General features: G+C 45.3%; 1 protein-coding gene across 2 annotated transcripts in view; it reads right to left on the bottom strand.

Annotated features, from left to right (window-relative positions):
• Window positions 1-3980: 3980 nt before the first annotated feature.
• ESYT2 (extended synaptotagmin 2) overlaps window positions 3981-22005 on the bottom strand; it is an 83014-nt gene continuing 64989 nt past the window's right edge. For both annotated transcript variants that reach the window (XM_080664849.1, XM_080664848.1), the window contains 9 exons: window positions 19504-19578; window positions 18175-18261; window positions 13456-13605; window positions 11506-11891; window positions 10331-10429; window positions 8344-8475; window positions 6573-6678; window positions 5321-5370; window positions 3981-5233 (listed from right to left, as the gene is read on the bottom strand). In XM_080664849.1, coding sequence (XP_080520975.1) covers window positions 5188-5233; window positions 5321-5370; window positions 6573-6678; window positions 8344-8475; window positions 10331-10429; window positions 11506-11891; window positions 13456-13605; window positions 18175-18261; window positions 19504-19578 — 1131 coding nt within the window. In that variant the 3' untranslated portion in view covers window positions 3981-5187. The remainder of the gene's footprint in view (window positions 5234-5320; window positions 5371-6572; window positions 6679-8343; window positions 8476-10330; window positions 10430-11505; window positions 11892-13455; window positions 13606-18174; window positions 18262-19503; window positions 19579-22005) is intronic.

Below are 22005 nucleotides of genomic sequence, written 5' to 3'. Positions count from 1 at the left end.
ACTGTGACCTCTTGGTTCATAGCTCAGTGCTCAACCACTGAGCCACGCCAGCCAGGCAGATGCAGTGCTTTTAAAAAAAGAAAAAATTCACAAAGAGCAAATATAAACAGTACCCTCTACTTACTTTTCAGGTCACCTGGTCCCACATTAGAATTTTCAAAGGCCAAGGAGGAGCAAATCACCAGCGAGCTAACATAAACGCCTCTTGAATTAACATGTCATGCCGCGTAAGGTTAGTGAACACACAGGACCTTCTCTTTGAGGCTCTCTGCAGTCTCCATTTGCATCGGGGATACGCTGGAAGTCGGAGTGACAACCGGTTAAACGCAGACGCAGCCCGCACTTGGCTATGGTTCCTGAAAAAGCAGGGCTGAGCTCTGGGTGCAGAGACCCTGGAGAAGGCACTCTCAGGGCAGAAGGTCAATTGTACAAGGCCTCTGTCTTCACCGGAAGCTTGCAAACGCCATTACACCCGTATTGTAAGGCAGAGGACAAGCACAACACATGTACTAACTAACAAAATTCAACTTCAGTTAAGTGAATTGCCCTCCCCTGGTTTGGCTGCATGTAGAATAAAAGTTCAAGTTCCCCTTTCCTAGATGATAGATCATGAAGAACTAGACTCCCAGTGTCCTCCATCGCCAGGGCCCTGGGATGCTGAGCCTGGTCTCCAGGGTGAGCCCTACACGACCCACAGAGGAAGAGTTTCCTCTTGAACACTCATGTTGCCACAATAATCAGACTCCCACCTGGGAGGGGTCTCGGTGTCCTCAGGGTAGAGTCACACCTGGGAGGGGTCTCAGTGCCCTTCGAACCACCCCCACCGCTTCCTTCCCTCCAGGAGTGGCCTGGCACCTGCAGGCAGGTCACTGGATCAGGAGGCGGGGAATCATGTGGTGCACAGCTTTGCAGAGGCTTTTGCTTTCCATCACTTCACCTGGCCTGATGGTCGAATAAAGCGTTCCATCAAGTAAAATATGCATAGGTGAAGCACATGTTGCAAAAGCTAAAAGTTTAAGATGACAGCAGAAACTACTGGCATGCTAAATTTCAGTGAGTATTCTGTTATAGATTATGCAAGAAGCCCTTCAACACACCAAATTTTTAAAATATCTTCAATGAATCAAATGTCATGGGCAGCAACTAGATTGAGTATGCAGTATCCTGTCTTTCTCATGCTACTAAAACATCACAGTTAAGTGCTCTGTATGCATATATGTTCATGTGTTTATCAATATATTCGTAAGCTTCCTCCAGTGCATCACATGGGAAATAGGAGATGACATGAAATGTGTTGTGAGGAGAAACCAAGATGGCGGCATAGGTAAGCACCTAAACTGCTGCCTCGCACAACAATTTCAAAACTACAACTAAAAGACAGAACGGACACCATCCAGAACCACAGGAAAGCTGGCTGAGTGAAAATTCTACAACTAGAAGGAAAGAGAAAAGCTCACAGAGAATTGGAGGTACGGCAAAGGGTCTTTGTGCGCGCAGAGAGGAAGGGCGGCTGAGAACCTGGCTGACTTTCTCTGGCGGAAGGGGGAAGGAAGCCCCCGACCGCACTGAACCCCAGTTCTGACTGCACTGAACCCCAGTTCCGGGCGAGTCCCTGGGGACCCACGCTCTTACGGGGGGAGTCTGGACTCTCGGGCGGAGACTCGGGAGCTGGGGAAGGCAGAAGTCTTAAGGAGTGCGCGTGCCAGTGTGCACAAAGGCTGCGGAGGTTGCCACAGGCTTTCCCTAGTGGAAGGGAGTCGGAGGCTCCTGACTGCACTGGGCCCCAGTTCTGACTGCACTGAACCCCGGTTCCAGGCGAACCCCTGGGGACCCACGCTCTTGTGGGGGGAGTCTGGACTCTTGTGCGGAGACTCAGGAGCCGGGGAAGGCGGAGGTCTGAAGGCACGCACGTGCACGCAAGGGCAAGGCTGACGGGAAGCCAAGACGGAGACTCCACCCCAACCAAGCTGAGCACAGAGGCTATTGCAATTTGGCAAGTCTAATCCTATAAGGCTGTCTCCAACACCGAACTTCTCCCAGCATAGACACAGCTGATCCTTATAGCCAACTGGCCTGGAGGTCAATTCTTCCCAGTGATACCAACAACAATCAAGACTTAACTACAACAAGGCTGTACACACAGTCCACAAAGGGGTGCACCAAGAGTGTCCACCTCAGGTTAACTGGGGAGGCAGACCCACTGGGCCATATTGGAAACCTAGCACACAAATCTACCTTACCAACTCAGGGAAGCAGTGAAAATGCGGCGTCAAAGAATCAGATCACAAACGAAAGAAATGGAGGAAAACAAACGACTGGATATAGAATTCAAAACCACGGTTATAAGGCTTTTTAAGAATATCCTAGAAAAGGCCGATAAATATAACGAGACCCTCGAAGAGATGAAAAAGGACCAACTAGAAATTAAACATACACTGACTGAAATAAAAAAGATTATACAGAGACCCAAAAACAGACTAGAGGAACACAAAAATCAAGTCAAAGAATTGAAATACAAAGAAGCAAAAAACACTCAACCGAAAAAGCAAAAAGCAAAAAAAAAAAAAAAAAAAAAAATCCAAAAAGTTGAAGATAGTGTAAGAAGACTCTGGGACAACTTCAAGTGTACCAACATCCGAATTATGGGGGTGCCAGAAGAAGACAGAGAGCAAGATACTGAAAACCTATTTGAAGAAATAATGACAGAAAACTTCCCCCACCTGGTGAAAGAAATAGACTTACAAAGTCCAGGAAGCGCACAGAACCCCAAACAAAAGGAATCCAAAGAGGACCACACCAAGACACATTATAATTAAAATGCCAAGAGCAAAAGACAAAGAGAGAATATTAAAAGCAGCAAGAGAAAAACAGTTAGTTACCTACAAGGGCGCACCCATATGACTGTCAGCTGATTTCTCAACAGAAACTATGCAGGCCAGACGGGAGTGGCAAGAAATTTTCAATGTGATGAATAGCAAGAACCTACAACCAAGATTACTCTACCCAGCAAAGCTATCATTCAGAATTGAAGGGCAGATAAAGAGCTTCACAGATAAGAAAAAACTAAAGGAGTTCATCACCACCAAACCAGTATTATATGAAATGCTGAAAGGTATTCTTAAAGAAGAGGAAGAAGAAAAAAGTAAAGATAAAAATTATGAACAACAAATACATATCTATCAACAAGTGAACCTAAAAATCAAATGAATTAAAAACCTGAGGAACAGAATAATCTGGTTAATATAATAGAATCAGGGGCATAGAAAGGGAGTGGACTGATAATTCTCAGGGGGAAAGGGGTATGGGGGGTTCATGAAGAGACTGGACAAAAATCATACACCTATGGATGAGGACAGTGGGGGGAGGTAAGGGCAGAAGGTGGGGTGGGAACTGGGTGGAGGGGAGCTATGGGGGAAAAAGAAGAAACAATTGTAATTATCTGAATAAAGATTTATTAAAATTAAAAAAAAAGAAAGAAAAAGAAAAAGAAAAAAGAAAAAGAAAAAAAAATGTGTTGTGAGGCAATGGACTCCATCTATAATAATAAAAGTGTAATATGCTAATTAGACCAGACAGCCGAATGACCTTCCGGACATCTTTCCATGGCTGCAAGGGCTGCGGCTGCTAGGGCTGAGCCCCTTGCACAAATTTGGTACACCAGGCCTCTAGTTATAAATAAAGCCATGGGTCAGTGTGTGAAGCAAAGCAAGCAAAGCCCACTGACAGGCAGGTGTGGACGAAGGGACCATCACCGTCCACCACAGGCCCTTGGATGGTTGGTCACCTGACCCATCCAGAGCCCATGGGATTCGTGGTGAGATCTCCCACTACAACCACCAAACTCTTTCCCGAGATACTTATGCCTAATTTTAGAATGTTCACCCGGCTAAGGAGTCACCTGCTCCTGCAGCGCTCAACACTCACACCTGCTCTGCATGGCACAGCCTCTGCGCACAGCTCGTGACCCGCCAAGGACACGCTTCAGGATATAAAACATGCTTTTAATAATCTAAGAAGAAAAATTATTCCAAAATAATTGTGTCACAATATTCCAATATGGAGGTCAGTCGTGGCATGAAGTCAGGAAACCAGGAAATGGTGTTCTCATCCCAGCGCCGCTGTGCTGACACCCAGGGCGCGGCACGTGAGAGCAGAATGGAGCCGAGGACCAGCTCAGACCACTGTCCCGTGTGATGTCACACCGACGAACGAATGAACCAGTGATAAGCTTTTAATGCAATTTCCTATCTCCTTACCCCGATTTACCTCACAACCTTTATGGTGACAACATAAGCTTGTCTTTCCTTATAGGCTGGGAAAACACAGAAAACCAACAAAGCTCATGATAGACTATTTCACAATGACCTAACAGCTAACACTGAAAATTTGTATTATATTTTAGAAAAAGTATAATTGTGTTTATGTGCACTATTTCATGAATAAGTTACAACAAGCAATTAAACAAAAACTTGACATTTTCATGTATGTAAGAAGTTTCAGATTAGGACACTATGATTAATGAACCGTGATAATTCTCTTAATAGTCTATGCAACTTAGATATATAACATTTTTTCTTATAAACACTTCAACTTCTCAATAATACATTTTACAGTTATAAAAGTTAATTTTTGAATACTTTCACTGATTATGGATAGAGATATACTAATATTTAATAATCTTTCAGCTTTTCTTTTTAAAAAGAAACAGTGCAAAATAAGTCACTGAGAACTTTTTCTTGCAAAGACAAAAATGATTATTTGTCATAAGAATTTAATAAGACTTAGAAGAAAAAAATATATATTTCCTTAAACCATTTTGTTCTGAATTCAAACCAATTTATAGAGATTGTAAAAAATAGAGTCTATGAACACAGCACAGTGTGCCTCAGAGACACAGAACAAGGTGACAAGGAAGCACATACACACCTGCCTCCTGGACACAGCCCAGCACAAGCCAGCAGTGACTGCGTCCCATTGTACAGTGGTAACTGCTGAGATACGACAGGAAGCCAGACATACAAAGCTAACAGCTAATAGTAACATTGGCCCAACAAGATTAAAATGTCCACGCTTTATAAAACGATAAGCGAAGAACAGGAAGTATAAAAATAGCACTGGTGTGTGGGGGAAGGCGCCTTCCGAGAACGCAGGTGGCAGACGCCAGGGAGCTCTCCTGCTCAGCGTGGCCTACGTCACCACATGGGGTCTCGTCCCATCTTCTGTGAGGTCGTACCTGAGGGCACAGAAAGCGACAGGCAGGTCAGGGGTGGAGGCCGTAGTCAGCCAGTCCATCAGCTGTGGCCTATGGAAGGACACTCACCACTGGGTCCAGCCTTTGGCGAGCTCTTCAGATGCCAGAGCAACCAGCACCTGTGGGTAAGGGAGTGTGTCAGAGGTGGGGGCGCTCCCTCGGACCCCCACCTCTGCTTTTGCCAACCTCCCTGTCGCATCGGCACTGCGCTCCTTTAGTGTGAGGCTCTCACCTTTCAGTGTGCTTCACCCCAGGATGGTGGGTCCTACCCAAGAGTCTGCCTTATCCACCAGTCTAACGTTGGGTTACTACGAAACCTCAGGGAAGATCGCTTGTGGGGACAGAGGCTCATGGTCAGTGAAGGCACTGAAGTTGATGTGCACTGGCCACAAATGGCACCTACAATTCAAAACCTCTCTTCCCTAACTTACTTCTGTGTACATTATTAAAGGGTGTGCATTCTTATGCAACAGTTACATGTGGATATGGACAAAAACTAAAAGAAATTCAAAGGGCCCTAGCCGGTTTGGCTCAGTGGATAGAGCGTCGGCCTGTGGACTGAAGGGTCCTGGGTTCGAATCTGATCAAGGGCACGTACCTCAGTTGCAGGGTCCTCCTCAGCCCGGGCCCTGGTTTGGGCATGTGCAAGAGGCAACCAATCGATGTGTTTCTCTCACATCGATATTTCTGTCTTTCCCTCTCTCTCCTACTCTCTCTAAAAATCAATGGAAAAATATCCTCAGGTGAGGATATTAAAAAAAAACATTCAAAGGAATAAAGCCAATTATTTGTTAGTTAGGACAGTGGTCAGCAAACTGTGGCTCGCGAGCCACATGGGGCTCTTTGGTCCCTTGAGTGTGGCTCTTCCACAAAATACCACGGCCTGGGCGAGTCTATTTTGAAGAAGTGGCGTTAGAAGAAGTTTAAGTTTAAAAAATTTGGCTCTCAAAAGAAATTTCGATCGTTGTACTGTTGATATTTGGCTCTATTGACTAATGAGTTTGCCGACCACTGAGAGGTAGAACTGGAAGAGAATGTATTCCCTTTGGGTTTTCTTTCACTGTGATACTTGAAAAAATATTAAATAACCTTTTCTTTAACTATAAGTTCATGGTATTAGTATGACTAATATGCCAATAACATGAATGAGTAAAAACAACGAAATAAGTTAAAATGTCTTCACAACGTACTGACATCTTAGCTGATACAGGCTTCCTGGTCTACTATTAATCAGAGTACGCTCACCCTGCCTACCTATGTACTACGGTCTATAAGACGCAGGGGGAGGGGCTGCAGTCTCACTGGGTCTGCTCAGACTTACTTTGCCAAGAAGCCCTTTGTCTTTGGACAGGAAGCCACCACTGTTCTTCACGGCGACATCCAGCGTTCTCCGCTGCACTTCCGGGAGTGAGACGCTGAACTCAAAGCTGACAGAGAAAGAGGCCCTTCCCTCAGTTTCTCCATCATCTGGCTGCAGTATATCGTAACTGAGCATGACATTCCTGCCTATGAGACCACTCCAAATGACACATTTCTTATTATAAAACAGGGCTCTCGCCGAAACCGGTTTGGCTCAGTGGATAGAGCGTCGACCTGCGGACTCGGACTGAGGGGTTCCGGGTTCGATTCCGGTCAGGGGCATGTGCTTTGGTTGCGGGCGCATCCCCAGTGGGAGGTGTGCAGGAGGCAGCTGATCGATGTTTCTAGCTCTCTATCCCTCTCCCTTCCTCTCTGTAAAATATCAATAAAATATATTTAAAAAAACAAAACAAAAAAACAGGGCTCTCGTGCTAGATGTTTGGGGCCTGCATTTCATAAAGACAAAAAATCAAAGTATTTTCCAGGGTTTAGAACAGCCATGGGCAAACTACGGATCCGGCCCGTTCGGCTGTTCTATCCGGCCCGCGGAGCTGAAAGAGCGGAGGGTTCTCTTGCTCCCCCCCTCCCCCCCCCTCCTTTACTTTGAATTTATATTAGTTCACACAAACACTCCATCCATGCTTTTGTTCCAGCCCTCCAGTCCAGTTTAAGAACCCATTGTGGCCCTCGAGTCAAAAAGTTTGCCCACCCCTGGTTTAGAACGTCAGAGAAGATTCTGGCCTGCGGCTCCCACGTGCAAGGTGGGCAGTTAGGATGTGGGATCGCAGATGTTATATTCGACTCCACAGCCACGGCCAGGCTCCCTCTCCCTAAAGACTAAAGGAGAGCAACTTCAAAGCCTTGTGAGGGGCTGGAGGCAGAGGCCGCAAACTAAAATGCCTTCGGGGAGGCAGGTCCTCGAAACGATGTGCGTGGTTCGCATGTGGCAGGGTCTCTGGCAATCCAGAGAGCTGAAGGCCTTCAACCTGGGAAGGACATGGCCAGTGCTGCCACAGAGCCACTGCAGCTAGAGACCCAAACCTGGATGTGGATTTCAAATTCTTTGCTGCTACAGAGAAAGAACACTGACGAATACAAAGTGCCCACACCAGGATTTGGTGTGTTCCTGTCAATAAAAACATGATGTGTCTAATACCTTTAAAGAGGAAGTATAAACTGAATTAGCAGATATCGATACCATGCAATCTTATTTCCCCAAATGCTGGTGGTTTTAGCCACAGGACTGTCGAGTAAGACACCAAACTTGCAGATGGAGACTCTTAAAGTGCCTGAGCACCTCTCAGGAGCAGCTACGTCAGACTGACCACAGAAGCAGATATGAGCCTCTGTTAAGCCACACCATGAAAGAGATTTGCAAATCTGAAACAATTACGTCATTCTTTTCACTTTTAAAATTGTTTTGGAAACTGGTTGTTTTTATGAGAATGTTATATTTTACGATGTTATAAAGGTTTATTATTTTAAGAACTATATGCATTTTAATATTCTCGGCTTTGATGTATAACTCAGTTCTTTATCTAATCACTCGTCTCGCCATCCACGTTCACAACTCGTCACTTCTGCATGAAATTCAGAGTACCCTCGTATTTTACCAGCTCACGCCTACTAATCTGAGTTTCTACTTCTCAGTGCTAGGTGGGCACCAATGCTTTGTCACTGGAAGGCCCTCCTAGCTTACCCCAACACCTGCCCCAGGTGAGTGAAGTCCATACCTCTGATCAAACACAGGGTTCAGTGTTTTCTTTGACACGTGTGTTTTTCTCCTCCCTGACCTCCTCTTGTCTGGCAACAAATACATGCGAACATAGGGGTCCGAGCCGTCTTCAGAGAAGGCAATGAGGTTTCTTGTAAAGGAAACCAAAGAGCAGCAGGCATTATAATCTAGAAAGATGACAATCAGCAACACATCATACTTTCTACAGCAGGACCTCGAGGACTGTCGTTCTGTTAAGTTCACGAGAAAAAAATTCCCTTGGTACTGCTGTGTGGAGCTTGCACCTTCGCCTGTGTCTCATGAATTTTCTACGGGGACTCTGGTTTCCTCCAATATCCCAAAGATGTGCACACAAGGTGAGTGGCCTAACGTGTCTTGAGCACAGATGCAGGTGTGAGTGGCCTGTCTATCGTGTCTGAGTGAGCACAGGCCTGAGTGGCCTCTCTAAGGTGTCTGGGTGAGACAGGTACAGGTGTGAGTGGCCTCTCTAATGTGTCTGAGACAGGTGCAGGTGTGAGTGGCCTCTCTAATGTGTCTGAGACAGGTGCAGGTGTGAGTGGCCTGTCTAATGTGTCTAACTGAGACAGGTGCAGGTGTGAGTGGCCTGTCTAATGTGTCTGACTAAGACAGGTGCAGGTGTGAGTGACCTCTCTAATGTGTCTGAGACAGGTGCAGGTGTGAGTGGCCTGTCTAATGTGTCTGAGACAGGTGCAGGTGTGAGTGGCCTGTCTAATGTGTCTAACTGAGACAGGTGCAGGTGTGAGTGGCCTGTCTAATGTGTCTGACTAAGACAGGTGCAGGTGTGAGTGACCTCTCTAATGTGTCTGAGACAGGTGCAGGTGTGAGTGGCCTAACGTGTCTGAGACAGGTGCAGGTGTGAGTGGCCTGTCTAACATGTCCGAGTGAGACAGGTGCAGGTGTGAGTGGCCTAACATGTCTGAGACAGGTGCAGGTTTGAGTGGCCCCAGATAGAGGGGCATCCTATTCAGGGCTGGTGCCCACCTCGTGCCCTGAGCTGCAAGGAAAGGCAGTATGCTTACTCATGAGCTGAAAGTGGAATAAGCGGGTTGGGAAATGAATGATCTCACTTGTTTTAATTCATCTTTCTTAAATGTGTGTGGAGCTCACATTTACCTCAATGCTTACTAGAAGTGTTTTGGGTCTTTGAACTTTGGTCATGTTTTGAAGACCAGCAATAAGCCACAGGAACTTGACTGTTGTTTGTACTGACTGTATGCAGCCACTTCCCATTATTCACTTACTGACGGACCTGAGCAACTAGGTAGGGACCGGGCTGGCATTCTCGAACCCAGCTCCTGCACTGTGTCTCCCAGTGGTGATCAGCAGAACATAGCAGGTGCTGAACACATATGCCCTGAGCTGAACTCCACAGCAATAGTCATGTTCCTAATGTCACTAATTTTATTTTTCTGTTTCTAACAGCTTTTTAAGAATCAAATATTTACATAAACACACTTATATCACAACGACTACAGAGACAGGCAAGTCACATAAGAGAGAAATAGCTCCTGACCGTCATCATTAATCACACTGTTACCTCACGTCACACCCCTTCCTGACGCGGGGAAAGGCAAGCCAGGCCCCTCGGTGTCCAGGTCTCCTGGAAAGACTATGGCAAAACTGACCATGACCCATCAATTGCTAGGTCCTCTGAATTTATAAGTTTACTCCTAGAAATGTAACCCTCAAAAAACACTTCCATAAAGAAAATACATTCATTACTGAGTGTACTCATTATTTAGACCATCTAAACACCCACAGCAGGGAGTGGCAACGTACCCACAGTTCCAGGGTGTGTTGCCAAGCAACCCAGTGGTTATGAATGTCTAGGAAGCAACACTGAGAAGGAAGAGGAATAAACACCGGGCACAGGAGATCCAGCTGCTTTGCTCTTTAAAAGGAAACGGAGGCCGCCTGGGGAGGCGAGCATCCGGAGGGAGGCCTCTGCGGGAGCGGCCACTCACCTGCAGGCGTGCACGACCACCACCAGCTTGTTCCTCTGCGAGCTGTGCCGGATTGTCAGCTGGATCTGCCCCAAGGGAGACTGTCCCAGCGTCGTCCCACTGAGGAAACAAAGCAGGAAGTCACAGCTCTGCCCGGACCTGACACTCCCCAAGTCACCGCTCCAACCCGAACCGGTAGGAAAGCCAAGCTCACTCATGCAGACTAAGAGGACACAACCGAACCTGAGGACAAGTCACCCATCAAACACTCTTCAGCGGAGGCCAACACAACTTAATTATTCAGAGCAGAGCCCTTTCACGTAAGCTCCAGAGTAAAAGGAGACACAGTGGTCTCCTAATTACAAACCCGCTGCTGTGGTCTCTGGGCCTGTCACTGCCCACATCTCCGCATCTGTTCTCAGAACCCCACGATCCTGGCTCTGATGTTCACCGACAGGACATCAGTGACATTACAACACCCCCCTCGATTTCTGTTTCTCAAGGTCAAAGCACAGACCTTAAGATAACCAACGACTGCCTGGCTCAGGGTCCCCCAAGACCAGCTCCTGAGAAAAAGTGGTTTCTTATTTAAAATTTTATTTCCTTTTATAGCAAGAGAAGAGGAGGGGCTGATTTCTTTTTTCAAAAATAATGGAGGTGAGAAGGTGCGAAGGAGACCAGTGCACTGAGTGTGTCACAGAAGTCACACAGGTGCCTGCATCCCGACAGCAGGAACACACGCTTCACCTCAAAGGCAACTTCCTTCCTTCCGCTGAGGGGACAAGACTAACATCTGAAGCTTGTGGAGCCTGCAGGCTGCTTTGCTCCTTATCTAGGAATCATGGGGTTTAAGTAAGAAATCAAAAGTAACGGGGACCAGCAGTGGGTGCTGAGCAAACTGAAACGAACAGGCCCTGCACCCACAGTCGAACAGGCCCTGCACCCACAGTCGGCAGCTCAGCTCTGGACCCACCTTCCTGCCCTGAGGGCAGCAGCACCAGAGCCTCGCAGTTCAGGGGACTCAGGGACTCGCTACCCCATTACCATTTAACCCTTAATGAGCCGAAAGGAGGCCTGGAAAACGGCAAGCTTCCCTGTGAAAGGGTGCCGCCCGAGCCCCTCAGCTGCTGTGAGACACACCCTCACAGCACATGGGCGTGCGCTGCCTGGGCGAGAGCAAGAGAGCATCTCCTTACTTCTCAAGCTGCCGCAGCCTCTGCCGAAGCTCCTGTGTGGCGATGGGCAGCGATATGTCCGAGGCTATGCTGGGGGTGGGCTCCTTGATGAACATGTGGCTGGGGGAGCCGGTGGTGCTGCCATGGAGGCTAGAGGCACTTCTGCCCAGGTCTCGAGGCCCCTGAGGGCTGGCCTCTGCAGGCTGGGCTCTATCTTCCACGCTGGGCTTCGCACCGCCTCCAAGGACTGGAGTGGGCGGGGCTGGGCTGCTGTCCCCAGCGCCTGGTGGCACGGACACCTGAGACCTGACAGACACTTTTCTCCCTCCTTTGGAAACGGAGGGCCGCTTGACTTGAGCTGAGTGTTGGTGGTCTGGAGACCTTTCTTGCTTTTCAAGGTGGAGTACCTAGAGGTGGAAATAAACAAGTTAAAACCAGTGACACTGTAATAGCCTGATACATGAATGTTTTAGATCTATTCACTTGCCAAATCATTTAAAACTTAGCATAAAACAATATAGACAGTCTGGCCTACCTGTTCACCTGTTCTATTATTAAAGTAATACAATGTTACAAAAACCTTTAAAAAACAAAGTTTAAGTGATCTAAGTATCACTTCTATGATGCACACATCATTTCTGTGTATTCCCTTCAGCCTCTTCCATTTGCACAAATTTCTGCACAGTTGTGGGTGATGTTATTAATGGAAGAGCCTGAGTTGCCGCCCTGCACAGCCTGGTCCCTCGTCCTACGCAGGTGGAATAGTCTCTCCTCCATCAGCAACCCTGGGGAAGGATGAGAGTCAAGGACACCTCCACCCAACAAAGTTACCCCATATTCCTAGCATCCATGGGGGAGCAGCCCTCATTCACTTTGCTAGTCTTTAATATTTACTTTTTTTTTTTAATCCTCACCTGAGGATATCTTCCCATTGATTTGTAGAGAAAGTGGAAGAGAGAGGGAAAGACAGAGAGAAACACATCAGTTGGTTGAGTCCTGACCACGGACGGCCCAGGCCAGGGAGGACCCTGCAACCAAGGTATGTGCCCTTGACCAGAATCGAACCCGGGACCTTTAGGTCCACAGGCCAACGTTCTATCCACTGAGCCAAACTGGGTAGGGCTTAATATTTACTTTTAACATACACAATAGTCCACTGAGCAGAGTTAGACTCCATACACTCCTGCATTCCATGGTCACTGTGATGGCTGGAAGTGTTTTCCTGCTTTTACAAAGTAAAGCTACAGCAAACAGCTTCATGTTCATGGTCTCCCCACATGGTGCATTTTACCTGAAGGTCGGGTTTCCAGGGGCTCTGGTGCAGGGCTCTGTGACCTATGGCCTGGAGATACAGCCTGGAGAGGCTGTGCCCACCAGGTCCTGATCGGGACGCGGAGCACATTCCACGGCACCCCATACACCAAGTTTGTCTTAATTCCTTAAAAAGGCGGTTCTCCATTTTCATTTGCATTTTTAAAATTAGTGGGTTTCAGCAGTCTCTCACATGTTTGCCGGTTTTATTTTCTATATACCCTTAGGTGCTTACAAATGAATTATTATCTTTTTGGACAGAAAATTTTTGGTAATTTCTACCATCTTGTAGTTTTATTAAATTTTCTTCTGAATGACAATTGAAGATTTAATCTTAGCAGAAAACTCTGCTGACCCCGACAGCAGACTTTCTGGGCCAAAAGTATAAAAAGTGGTCAACTGCATTCACCTGAAGGCGAGTGGATCCGGGGCTGCTCAAGCCCCCTGGACAGACACTCTGCTTCTGTTGGAAGTCGAGTCCAGGCCTCCATCATCTCCCTGAGTTCCCACATGGGCATGTTATCCAGCTCCCCTGCCATGCCCACTGTCCACCTTGTCCCGAGCCCGTGGCTGTGCTGCCCACCGTGGAGCAGCACCTGAGGGCTTTGCCATGGTGGCCTGTGCCCGTGCACCCCGTGTTCCCCTAGGAGACGACAGTACCCTGAGGGCGACCTTCATCTTCAGAGTGCTGTTTGGACCTGAATTACTGAGCTGGAATCGCTGGTTCATGGTCATGTCATCGCTGGTGAGCAGACGACTGAGTGGGATCTTCAGGTTCCCCAGGCAACACTGATGCTGTTCATCTTTGACCTGGAAACACACCACAGAACACACTGAGCTCCGCGGATAAAGACACAACGTAGAAAGGTCCAAATCCAGTCTTTAAAAACACACTTCAACCATCTCCTTCTAGGCAGTGTTTCCTTAAATGATTAACCCCACAAGAAACCTCCTTGGGAAGACAGGGAACCTTGTAATGAGTGATGTTACACTGCATCTACATCACATGTGTCTGTCACTTCCTCATCACACATTTCTGAGCGAAAAAGGACACCATGGTTAGGAGTCCATTAGGAGAACCTCAAGTTAAGAGGCAGCAATCTGAACAAACCTGAAGAATAGAAAAAACCGTCTTAAACCCTGTGAAAATGATGACCATGCACATTTGTATGATGTGTCAAGTTCGACTGGTGACACTTGTTTATGGAGAAAAAATTTCTAGGTGTCTTTTAAGCCTTCTCTATTCAAAATCTACACATTTGTTTAAAAAATTTACAGTATCTCCTCTAAATGCAGGGCAACTCCTGCCTCCTGAGTGATACTCTGCGGCATGACCTCTGCCACAGGAATGGCTCCTGTCAGATGGCTGTAACACAGAACAGTTTATAACCAAACAGAGGAAGAGCTTCCACAGGCTCCATGAGACGGTCAAAGAAGTCATCGAAGATAAAAACCTAGATGCCTGATTGCTAATTTCTTTATAACCTGTAATCCAAAAGCTTTTTTATTTTTTAAATGCGTTTTTATTGATTTTTATAGAGAAAGAGAAAGGAAAAGGGGGAGAGAGAGAGAGAGAAACATTGACTGGTTGCCTCCTAGACGCACCCCAACTGGGGATTGATCCCACAACCTGAGCATGTGCCCTGACCAGGAATCAAACTGATGACCTTTCAGTGTATGGGATGAAGTCCAACCAACTGAGCCACACCGGTCAAGGCTAAAGCATTTTTAAAAGAAATAACTGTGGCCTGGCCAGCATGGCTCAGTGGTTGAGCGTTGAGCTATGAATCAGGAGGTCATGGTTTGATTGTTGGGTCACATCCTAGGTTGCAGGCTCGATCCCCAATAGGGGGCATGCAGGAGGCAGCCCATCAATGATTCTCTCTCATTACGGATGTTTCTCTCTCTCTCTCCCCTTCTCCCTTTCTCTCTGAAATCAATAAAAATAAATAAAACCTCTCCTCTATAAAAAAAAAGAATATAAAAAAAATAAAAGGGGATGTGAAAACATAAAACACGCAGAGAACAATGAACACGGCAGTGACCAGCCACTCTGTGGGAAAGACATGAGGGCCCCAAGGCAGGACATGCTTCTCAGGCCTCAGGTCTCAGGGGCTGAGGAACCCATCAGAGCTGCACAAGAGAAAGCGCAAACAGGCCCTTAAACTTCTCAAAGACTGACTGTTGGAAAGGAGGCCTTGCAAAAAAGAAACATGGGAACTAGCATAGCTGAGACTGGATGTTTGTGCGCCCGCCCTGGGATGACCATGAAAGCTGTGTGATCCACTGTCCTTTATCTAAGGTAAGGTGAGAGGAGGACGAACACACAACCACTGGGACTGCAGGCGGAATCCAAGAAGCAGCCGCCAACTCCTTCTGAGGATGTCATTTGCCTGTAGGGTATTTTTGCTTTGGCATGATGGAGTAACAGGAAACGAATTTAACATCCCGCCTCAGCTTAAAAACAAGTGAGGTGAGCCTGACAACTGACCTGGTCACTGCCTGGAGAGTCCAGGCCATGGTGCCAGGATGGGGATCCCACAGAGGCCAGTGGTCCCCCTGTGTTGAGGACACAGGGAGAAGAAGTCATAGAGCAGGAGGTACCAGAGAGGAGGAAGCCCCAGAGAGCCGGAGGCCCCGAGGACCCCTGCCTCTCAGCCAATGGGCACATGCGAGGGAGCAACCACAGGAGGACCCAAGCCCAGGAGGAGCAGAGGACAATCCCCAGAGCACATGGGGCTGCAGAAAACCTGGTAACGTGTGGGGCATCAGGTTAGGGCCCCCAGACCCCAAGGCTAGAGGCTGTCGGGCTGCCTAATAAAGCTTAAATCAAGCTCAAAAGGCTCCAAGTATTCCCAAGTACCTTCCCTCCAAATGAGAATAGAGCTCCAAAATATTTAAAGACATACAAACCCAGCACGCAAACATGCAAAATTACCAGGCAACCGAAGAAGCAGTAATATATGACCCACAGATCCAGCAACCACACAGACAATGGAATTGGTGACACGGCACAGAAGCTGTCACACCCAGACTACACGCACACAGGAAGGCAGAGGAAAGACATGGAAAACAAAAGATCCAAACTCAACTGCTAAGATGAACATTGGAAAGTCCAAAATACACAGGATGGGATTGACAGATTAGACATTTTCGGTGGGGGAAAAATGGGAGAAGAAATGTTCAGACTTCTCATCAGAAACAATGTTAAGAGGGAAGAAAGTGAAAGAAAAAAAACAGGTAGCCCAAAATTTTATATCTTGTGAAAACATGAAGGTGAAACAGACTTTCCAGACACACAAGAACTGGAAGAACTCATCGACTGGCCCTGCAGGAACTGTTAAAGGGGCCTTGGGTAGAAGGGAAATTGCTTCTGCTGGAAGAGTAAGAATAATAGGAAAAACTACTTTTCTAGATTTTTAGAAAGCTCTTTAAAATATAATTGAGCCGAAACCGGTTTGGCTCAGTGGATAGAGCGTCGGCCTGTGGACTGAAAGGTCCCGGGTTCGATTCTGGTCAAGGGCATGTACCTTGGTTGCGGGCACATCCCCAGTGGGAGGTGTGCAGGAGGCAGCTGATTGATGTTTCTCTCTCATCGATGTTTCTAGCTCTCTATCCCTCTCCCTTCCTCTCTGTGAAATATCAATAAAATATATTTAAAAAAAAATATAATTGACTGTTTAAGGCAAAAATAATAAAATATATTATGGGAGAGTGGAAACAGACACATGCCCTGGAAGGTCCTTGTACCTCTGGAGACCAAGTAAGGGGAGGCCAGTGTGCAGAACAGAGGGACCGGAACCCTAGAGTAATCACTAATACATGCAATACCAAGCACGGAGCTATAGCTAGTAAGCCAAAAAGGAAAATCAAGTGCCAATACAAAATGCTCAATCCAAAAGAAATCAGATTAAAAAAGCAAAAGATAACAAATGGGCAAATAGCATGGTAGCAGATTTAAACCCAACCACATCAACAATAACTGTATGCTGTCTATAAGACATCACCTTTAAATATAAATTACAAGTAGATTTTTAAAAAGATGAAAAAAATAAGCATGTTAACTTCAATAAAAAGAAAGATGTGATAGCTATATTAATATCAAACAGTCGATTACAGAGTAAAGAATATAATTTAAATGAATTGTAAAGGAAATTTTTATAATGATAAAGGAATCATCTCATCAGGTGGGCAAGCATTAGAATTCTACACAGACTCTTGGAAAAATAAAGGAGAAAACCTCCCAACTCTTCCTACAATCACCATCTTGACCCACAAGCCAGAGAAACAAAATTACAGACCAGTGTCCTTCTGGACTCAGGTGCAAAATTCTTAACAAAATTTTAGCAAATAAGCCAGTCAGAGAAAGATAAACATCACATGACCTCACTTATTTGTGAAATATAATGAACAACATAAACTGATGAACAAAGATAGAACCAGAGTCATAGAAGCATCAAACAGACTGTCCAACCTATGAGGGAAGGCAGGAGGTGAGGGAGTAAGAGATCAACTAAAGGACTTGTGTGCATGCATATGAGCATAACCAATGGACACAGACAGTAGTGGGGTGAGGGCATGTGCTGGGGGTTGGGGGCAGCTGGGGAGAGGTCAATGGGGGGGGAAAAGGAGAAACATGTAATACTTTAACCAATAAAGAACTTAAAAAAAATTTTAGCAAATTAATCAAATTCGTAAGAAGGATACAACGTGATGACCAAGTGAACTCATCCCCTGATAAAGATTTGCTTGTGAGGTTCCCTAATGTTAAAACTTGAAAACCAAATAAAGGTGTGCAATATCTAACATCTGAAACCGTCAATGTACTGCACCATATTTACAAACTCGGGAAAGCCAGATGACTCCCTCCGCAGCTGCAGAGAAGCCTCTGATAAAATTCCACGTTCACTTCTGACAAAACTCTCAGCCATCTCGTGGCAGGAGAAGGCAACGCCCTCAAACTTCAGGCTTCACGGCGAAGGTCTAAGGCTCCCCTGGACCCGAGGAGGCACAGGGGTCCGCTCACACAGAGGCCCGAGGCCGGAAGGGCAAGGCGAGGCAAGGGAGGCAGAGGCGGCAGGTGGAAACACAGAAGCAGAAGTGTCCTTCTTAGCAGACGACACGACTGCTGTGCAGAAGGCAATCCTGAAGGACCCTCAGAAACACCACGGAACCAGTAAGGTCAGCAGGTTGACAATATGATGCCAATGCACAAGTTCAACTGCATTTCTAGATCCAATAACATCCAATCAACAGTTTAAAGTTAAAAACAATTACTGATTATGGTGATGGAGCCATAAATCATACACTTTAAATATGTGCAGTTCATTGCATGTTGATTATATTTCAATAAATCTATTAAGAATGCAAATAAAATACCTCAACTTCAAGGTCCTGGCACTTCGGATTGTGAATGAAGAAAGTGAAATTTTCCTCCCACACAGGTTCATTGGTTTTGTACCGAATCTGAAAGAAATATCCCCCAATCAGCTCTCAGCTCTGTGGCTCCTTTCTGTGTTTATTAGTTTATGTGTTTAGAAGCTAGGGATGACTTTAATTAATTCCAAGACACATACTTACTGAGCACATACTGTTATGTATCAGTTGTGGAAAGTACTCAAAAGACAGTCCCAAGCTTTTAGAGTATGCCGGGCAGCATCCCGGAGCCCCAAGACGTGTGCCCTCCCAGTGGCAAAGGCCTCCCTGTATGGCTTGGTCCTCCTTGGGCCTCCCGTGGGCTGCACAGCTCTGCATTCAGGAAGCTTCTCAAACTAACTGTGAACAGGTGAATGTGAACAAAGGCCTATAACTTTAAACAGTTCCTGAAATGCTTCTCTCGCATCAGGAAAGCGGGACCTACTGCAGCAAGGGGGCCGTCCTCTCACAACTCCTGACAGAATTGCATTGGTTACATTGTAAGCACACTCTGTTATCTTTTAAACAAAATATTTATAGGACATTCAAAGAAAACTTTCACCTATCATGAAATCAAGCAAAAGCATATTCATGTTATTTTTTAATGTTACTTTTTATTTTTTATTTATTTATTTTTTAAATAAATTTTATTGATTTTTTACAGAGAGGAAGAGAGAGGGACAGAAAGTCAGAAACATCGATGAGAGAGAGACATCGATCAGCTGCCTCCTGCACGCCCCCCACTGGGGATGTGCCCGCAACCCAGGTACATGCCCCTGACCGGAATCAAACCCGGGACCCTTCAGTCCGCAGGCCGACGCTCTACCCACTGAGCCAAACCGGCCAGAGCTTTAATGTTACTTTTTAAAGTGAGCAATACAGCCCTAACCGGTTTGGCTCAGTGGATGGAGCATCGGCCTGCGGACTGAAAGTTCCCAAGTTCGATTCCGGTCAAGGGCATGTACCTTGGTTGCAGGCACATCCCCAGTAGGGAGTGTGCAGGAAGCAGCTGATTGGGGTTTCTCTCTCATCAATGTTTCTAACTCTCTGTCCCTCTCCCTTCCTCTCTGTAAAAAACCAATAAAATATATTTAAAAAAAAATAAAAAATAAATAAAGTGAGCAATATATTTGTTACTGAATTAAGTAGCTAGTAATCTATGAAATGACTGATTTGAAAAGAAAGATGAAAATTGGGGATCTCAACACCTGCACCATCACCTGACGCCAGTCACCACCTGACAGGCAAGAGCGACAGTGACGTCACAGGAAATGGTCAGCACACAGGCCTTACCTTGCTCTCCTGAGCCTTGTGACCAACTGACATCTGCACAAGAGGGCTGGGGTTGCTGTTTATTTTCTTCCCGGACTATCAAAAAACAAAAATGGCATAGTAAATAACCAACACCCTAAAATAGGCTTGTTGAAAATGAAACCATTGGCTATACTAACAGTCATTTCTATTTACTTCTGAGACTTCACTTTACAGGGACTATCTGGGAATAACTGGGAAAGAATCACTAAGTACAACCCAAACCATAATTGTATATACCATAAAATACACTAGAAGTTCTATTTACACACACTTTTTAAGTGTTAAGTCTTTTAGTTTTAGAGCAAACTACTTTGAAAAAATGAAATCTTCTGAATATCTTTATTGATAATTCCAGCTCTCAAAACTTATTTGACTGGGATAACAAAATAAATAAAGTGAAATGAATGAATAGAAAAACATGAGCGAGGACAAATGTAAAAGAGTATGTAATTCAGCCCGGCCCGTATTGCTCAGTGGTTGAATGTTGACCTATGAATCTAGAGGCCACGGTTCCATTCCCGGTCAGGGCACATGCCTGGGTTTTGGGCTCGATTCATTGCAGGAGGCAGCTAATCAATGATTCTTTCTCATCATTGATGTTTCTATCTCTCTCCTCCTCTCTGAAATCAACAAAAATATATATATTTTTAAAAAGAGTATATAGCCCTAGCCAGTTTCACTCAGTGGATAGGGCATCGGGCCTGCGGACTGAAGGGTCCTGAGTTTGATTCTGGTCAAGGGCACAATGCCAGGTTGCAAGCTTGATCCCCAGTGGGGGACATGCAGGAGGCAGCCTATCAATGATTCTCTCTCATCATTGACGTTTCTATCTCTCTCTCCCTCTCCCTTCCTCTCTGAAATCAACAAAAATATATATTTTAAAAAAAAAAGAGTATATAATCCAGAACAGTTCTCTGGTTGGAATAATAAAAATACTACAAAGTGTCAGAAACATGTTTTCACAGTTTTAAGTTAGTATCTTCTGTTCAAACATGTACCTATCAGATATCAAGTCTCATTGGCCAGCGCCTAAGTAATTTTGACTGGAAGAATAAACATCAATCTAGAATCGCGTTCAATTAAGCAGATATGAATATAATTTTAAAAATGGTAAAAAGCATATTTTTTAGCTGATAGAAGAAAACATAGTAAAACACAACTATATGGTATATGAGGTTTATTTATAACTTAGCCCCACAGAAGATTCAATTAAATATCTGTAGTGGAAATTAATTAGATCACGAAAATGTTTTTTAGCTTAACAATTTTAAAGTCAATCCACAACACTGCAGCAAAGATAAAAATAAGCATCAAATTCATGGTTATTGGAATAAGGTATTACTAGCCCACACCTACTGCGATAATCTATTTTCTGGTTCATCTTTTTGATGTGAATGAATTCTGTAAAATGAAATAAATACTGTTAAAAAATTCAAAAGACTACTGTGGCAGAGATACCACTTTCCCCCCTAAGTCCACTTTTCCTTCTTCCCTGGACATTAGAACCCTGGTATGTGAGCTGGGCCCAGGCCTCTGCAAACCAACATTCTATTTCTGAACCTCCCTTGCAGTCAGATGTGGCAGGTGCAGTCTGGCCTGAAAAGGGGAGGCATTCTCCCGCCCCTTCCCAGGCACCCCTTTTTGGATAGAGATAGTGAGCAGGCAGAGCCCCAGCCAGATTCTGGGATGCTGGAGGGAAGTTACCTCTGTCTTGCTGAAACTACAACTTCTGAATCTGATTCAGAAGCTGAGTGTATTTCTTAACTAATATACTTACTTCATCTCTGAAAAAGTAGCCATTCATTCCTAAAAACTTATAATATTTATAAGACCTTTTTCTTAACTTTCTACTTTGAAAGCAATGAAACTCACAATTGCTGACTTTATGTACCTGCTTTTTGGAAAATCGAGATATTGGGGGAATAGCTACTTCCTTAGCCCACTTAGCTTGCCTCTTTTCCTTCTGTGCGTGCATGTGTGTGACATGGTGGAAATCTGTTTATCCTATGCCTAAAAAAGTCTTTATAAGTATGAAATAAACACTAGCAAACCTTTACTGACATGTTTTCTTTCTTTGTTGTACATAAAGTAATGATGTATCTTAAAATAAATGACATTTTAGATCCCAAATCATAAAGTTTTCTATTATGATTCCACATTCAGCACGACTCAGAGACACAGATATCATGAAACTAAGTCACGACTTTCCTGAACTTACAGCTCAGCTCCTTACCCCTTGATTAGTGAGTCCCACAGTTTATCTAGTTGAACTCTGGTTCTCAAGTCTATAAAATGGGCATGATACCATTTTCAGAACCCAGCTGTCAGGCGTAAATGAGGTTAAGTAATAACAATTAAAATGAACATATTGGACTAGCTGCATGGAACTCTTTCCATGCATGATCTCATTTAATGTACTCACTACTCCAGCAAAGAAGACACTGTCACTTCTGTCCTATAAATTATTAATTCATGCTGGAC

This window comes from Plecotus auritus (genome assembly GCF_963455305.1).
Source record: "Plecotus auritus genome assembly, chromosome: 4".
NCBI classification, from domain to species: Eukaryota; Metazoa; Chordata; class Mammalia; order Chiroptera; family Vespertilionidae; genus Plecotus; species Plecotus auritus.
Note: the sequence above shows the minus strand (reverse complement) of the source record. Positions and strands in the feature narration are given on the sequence as shown.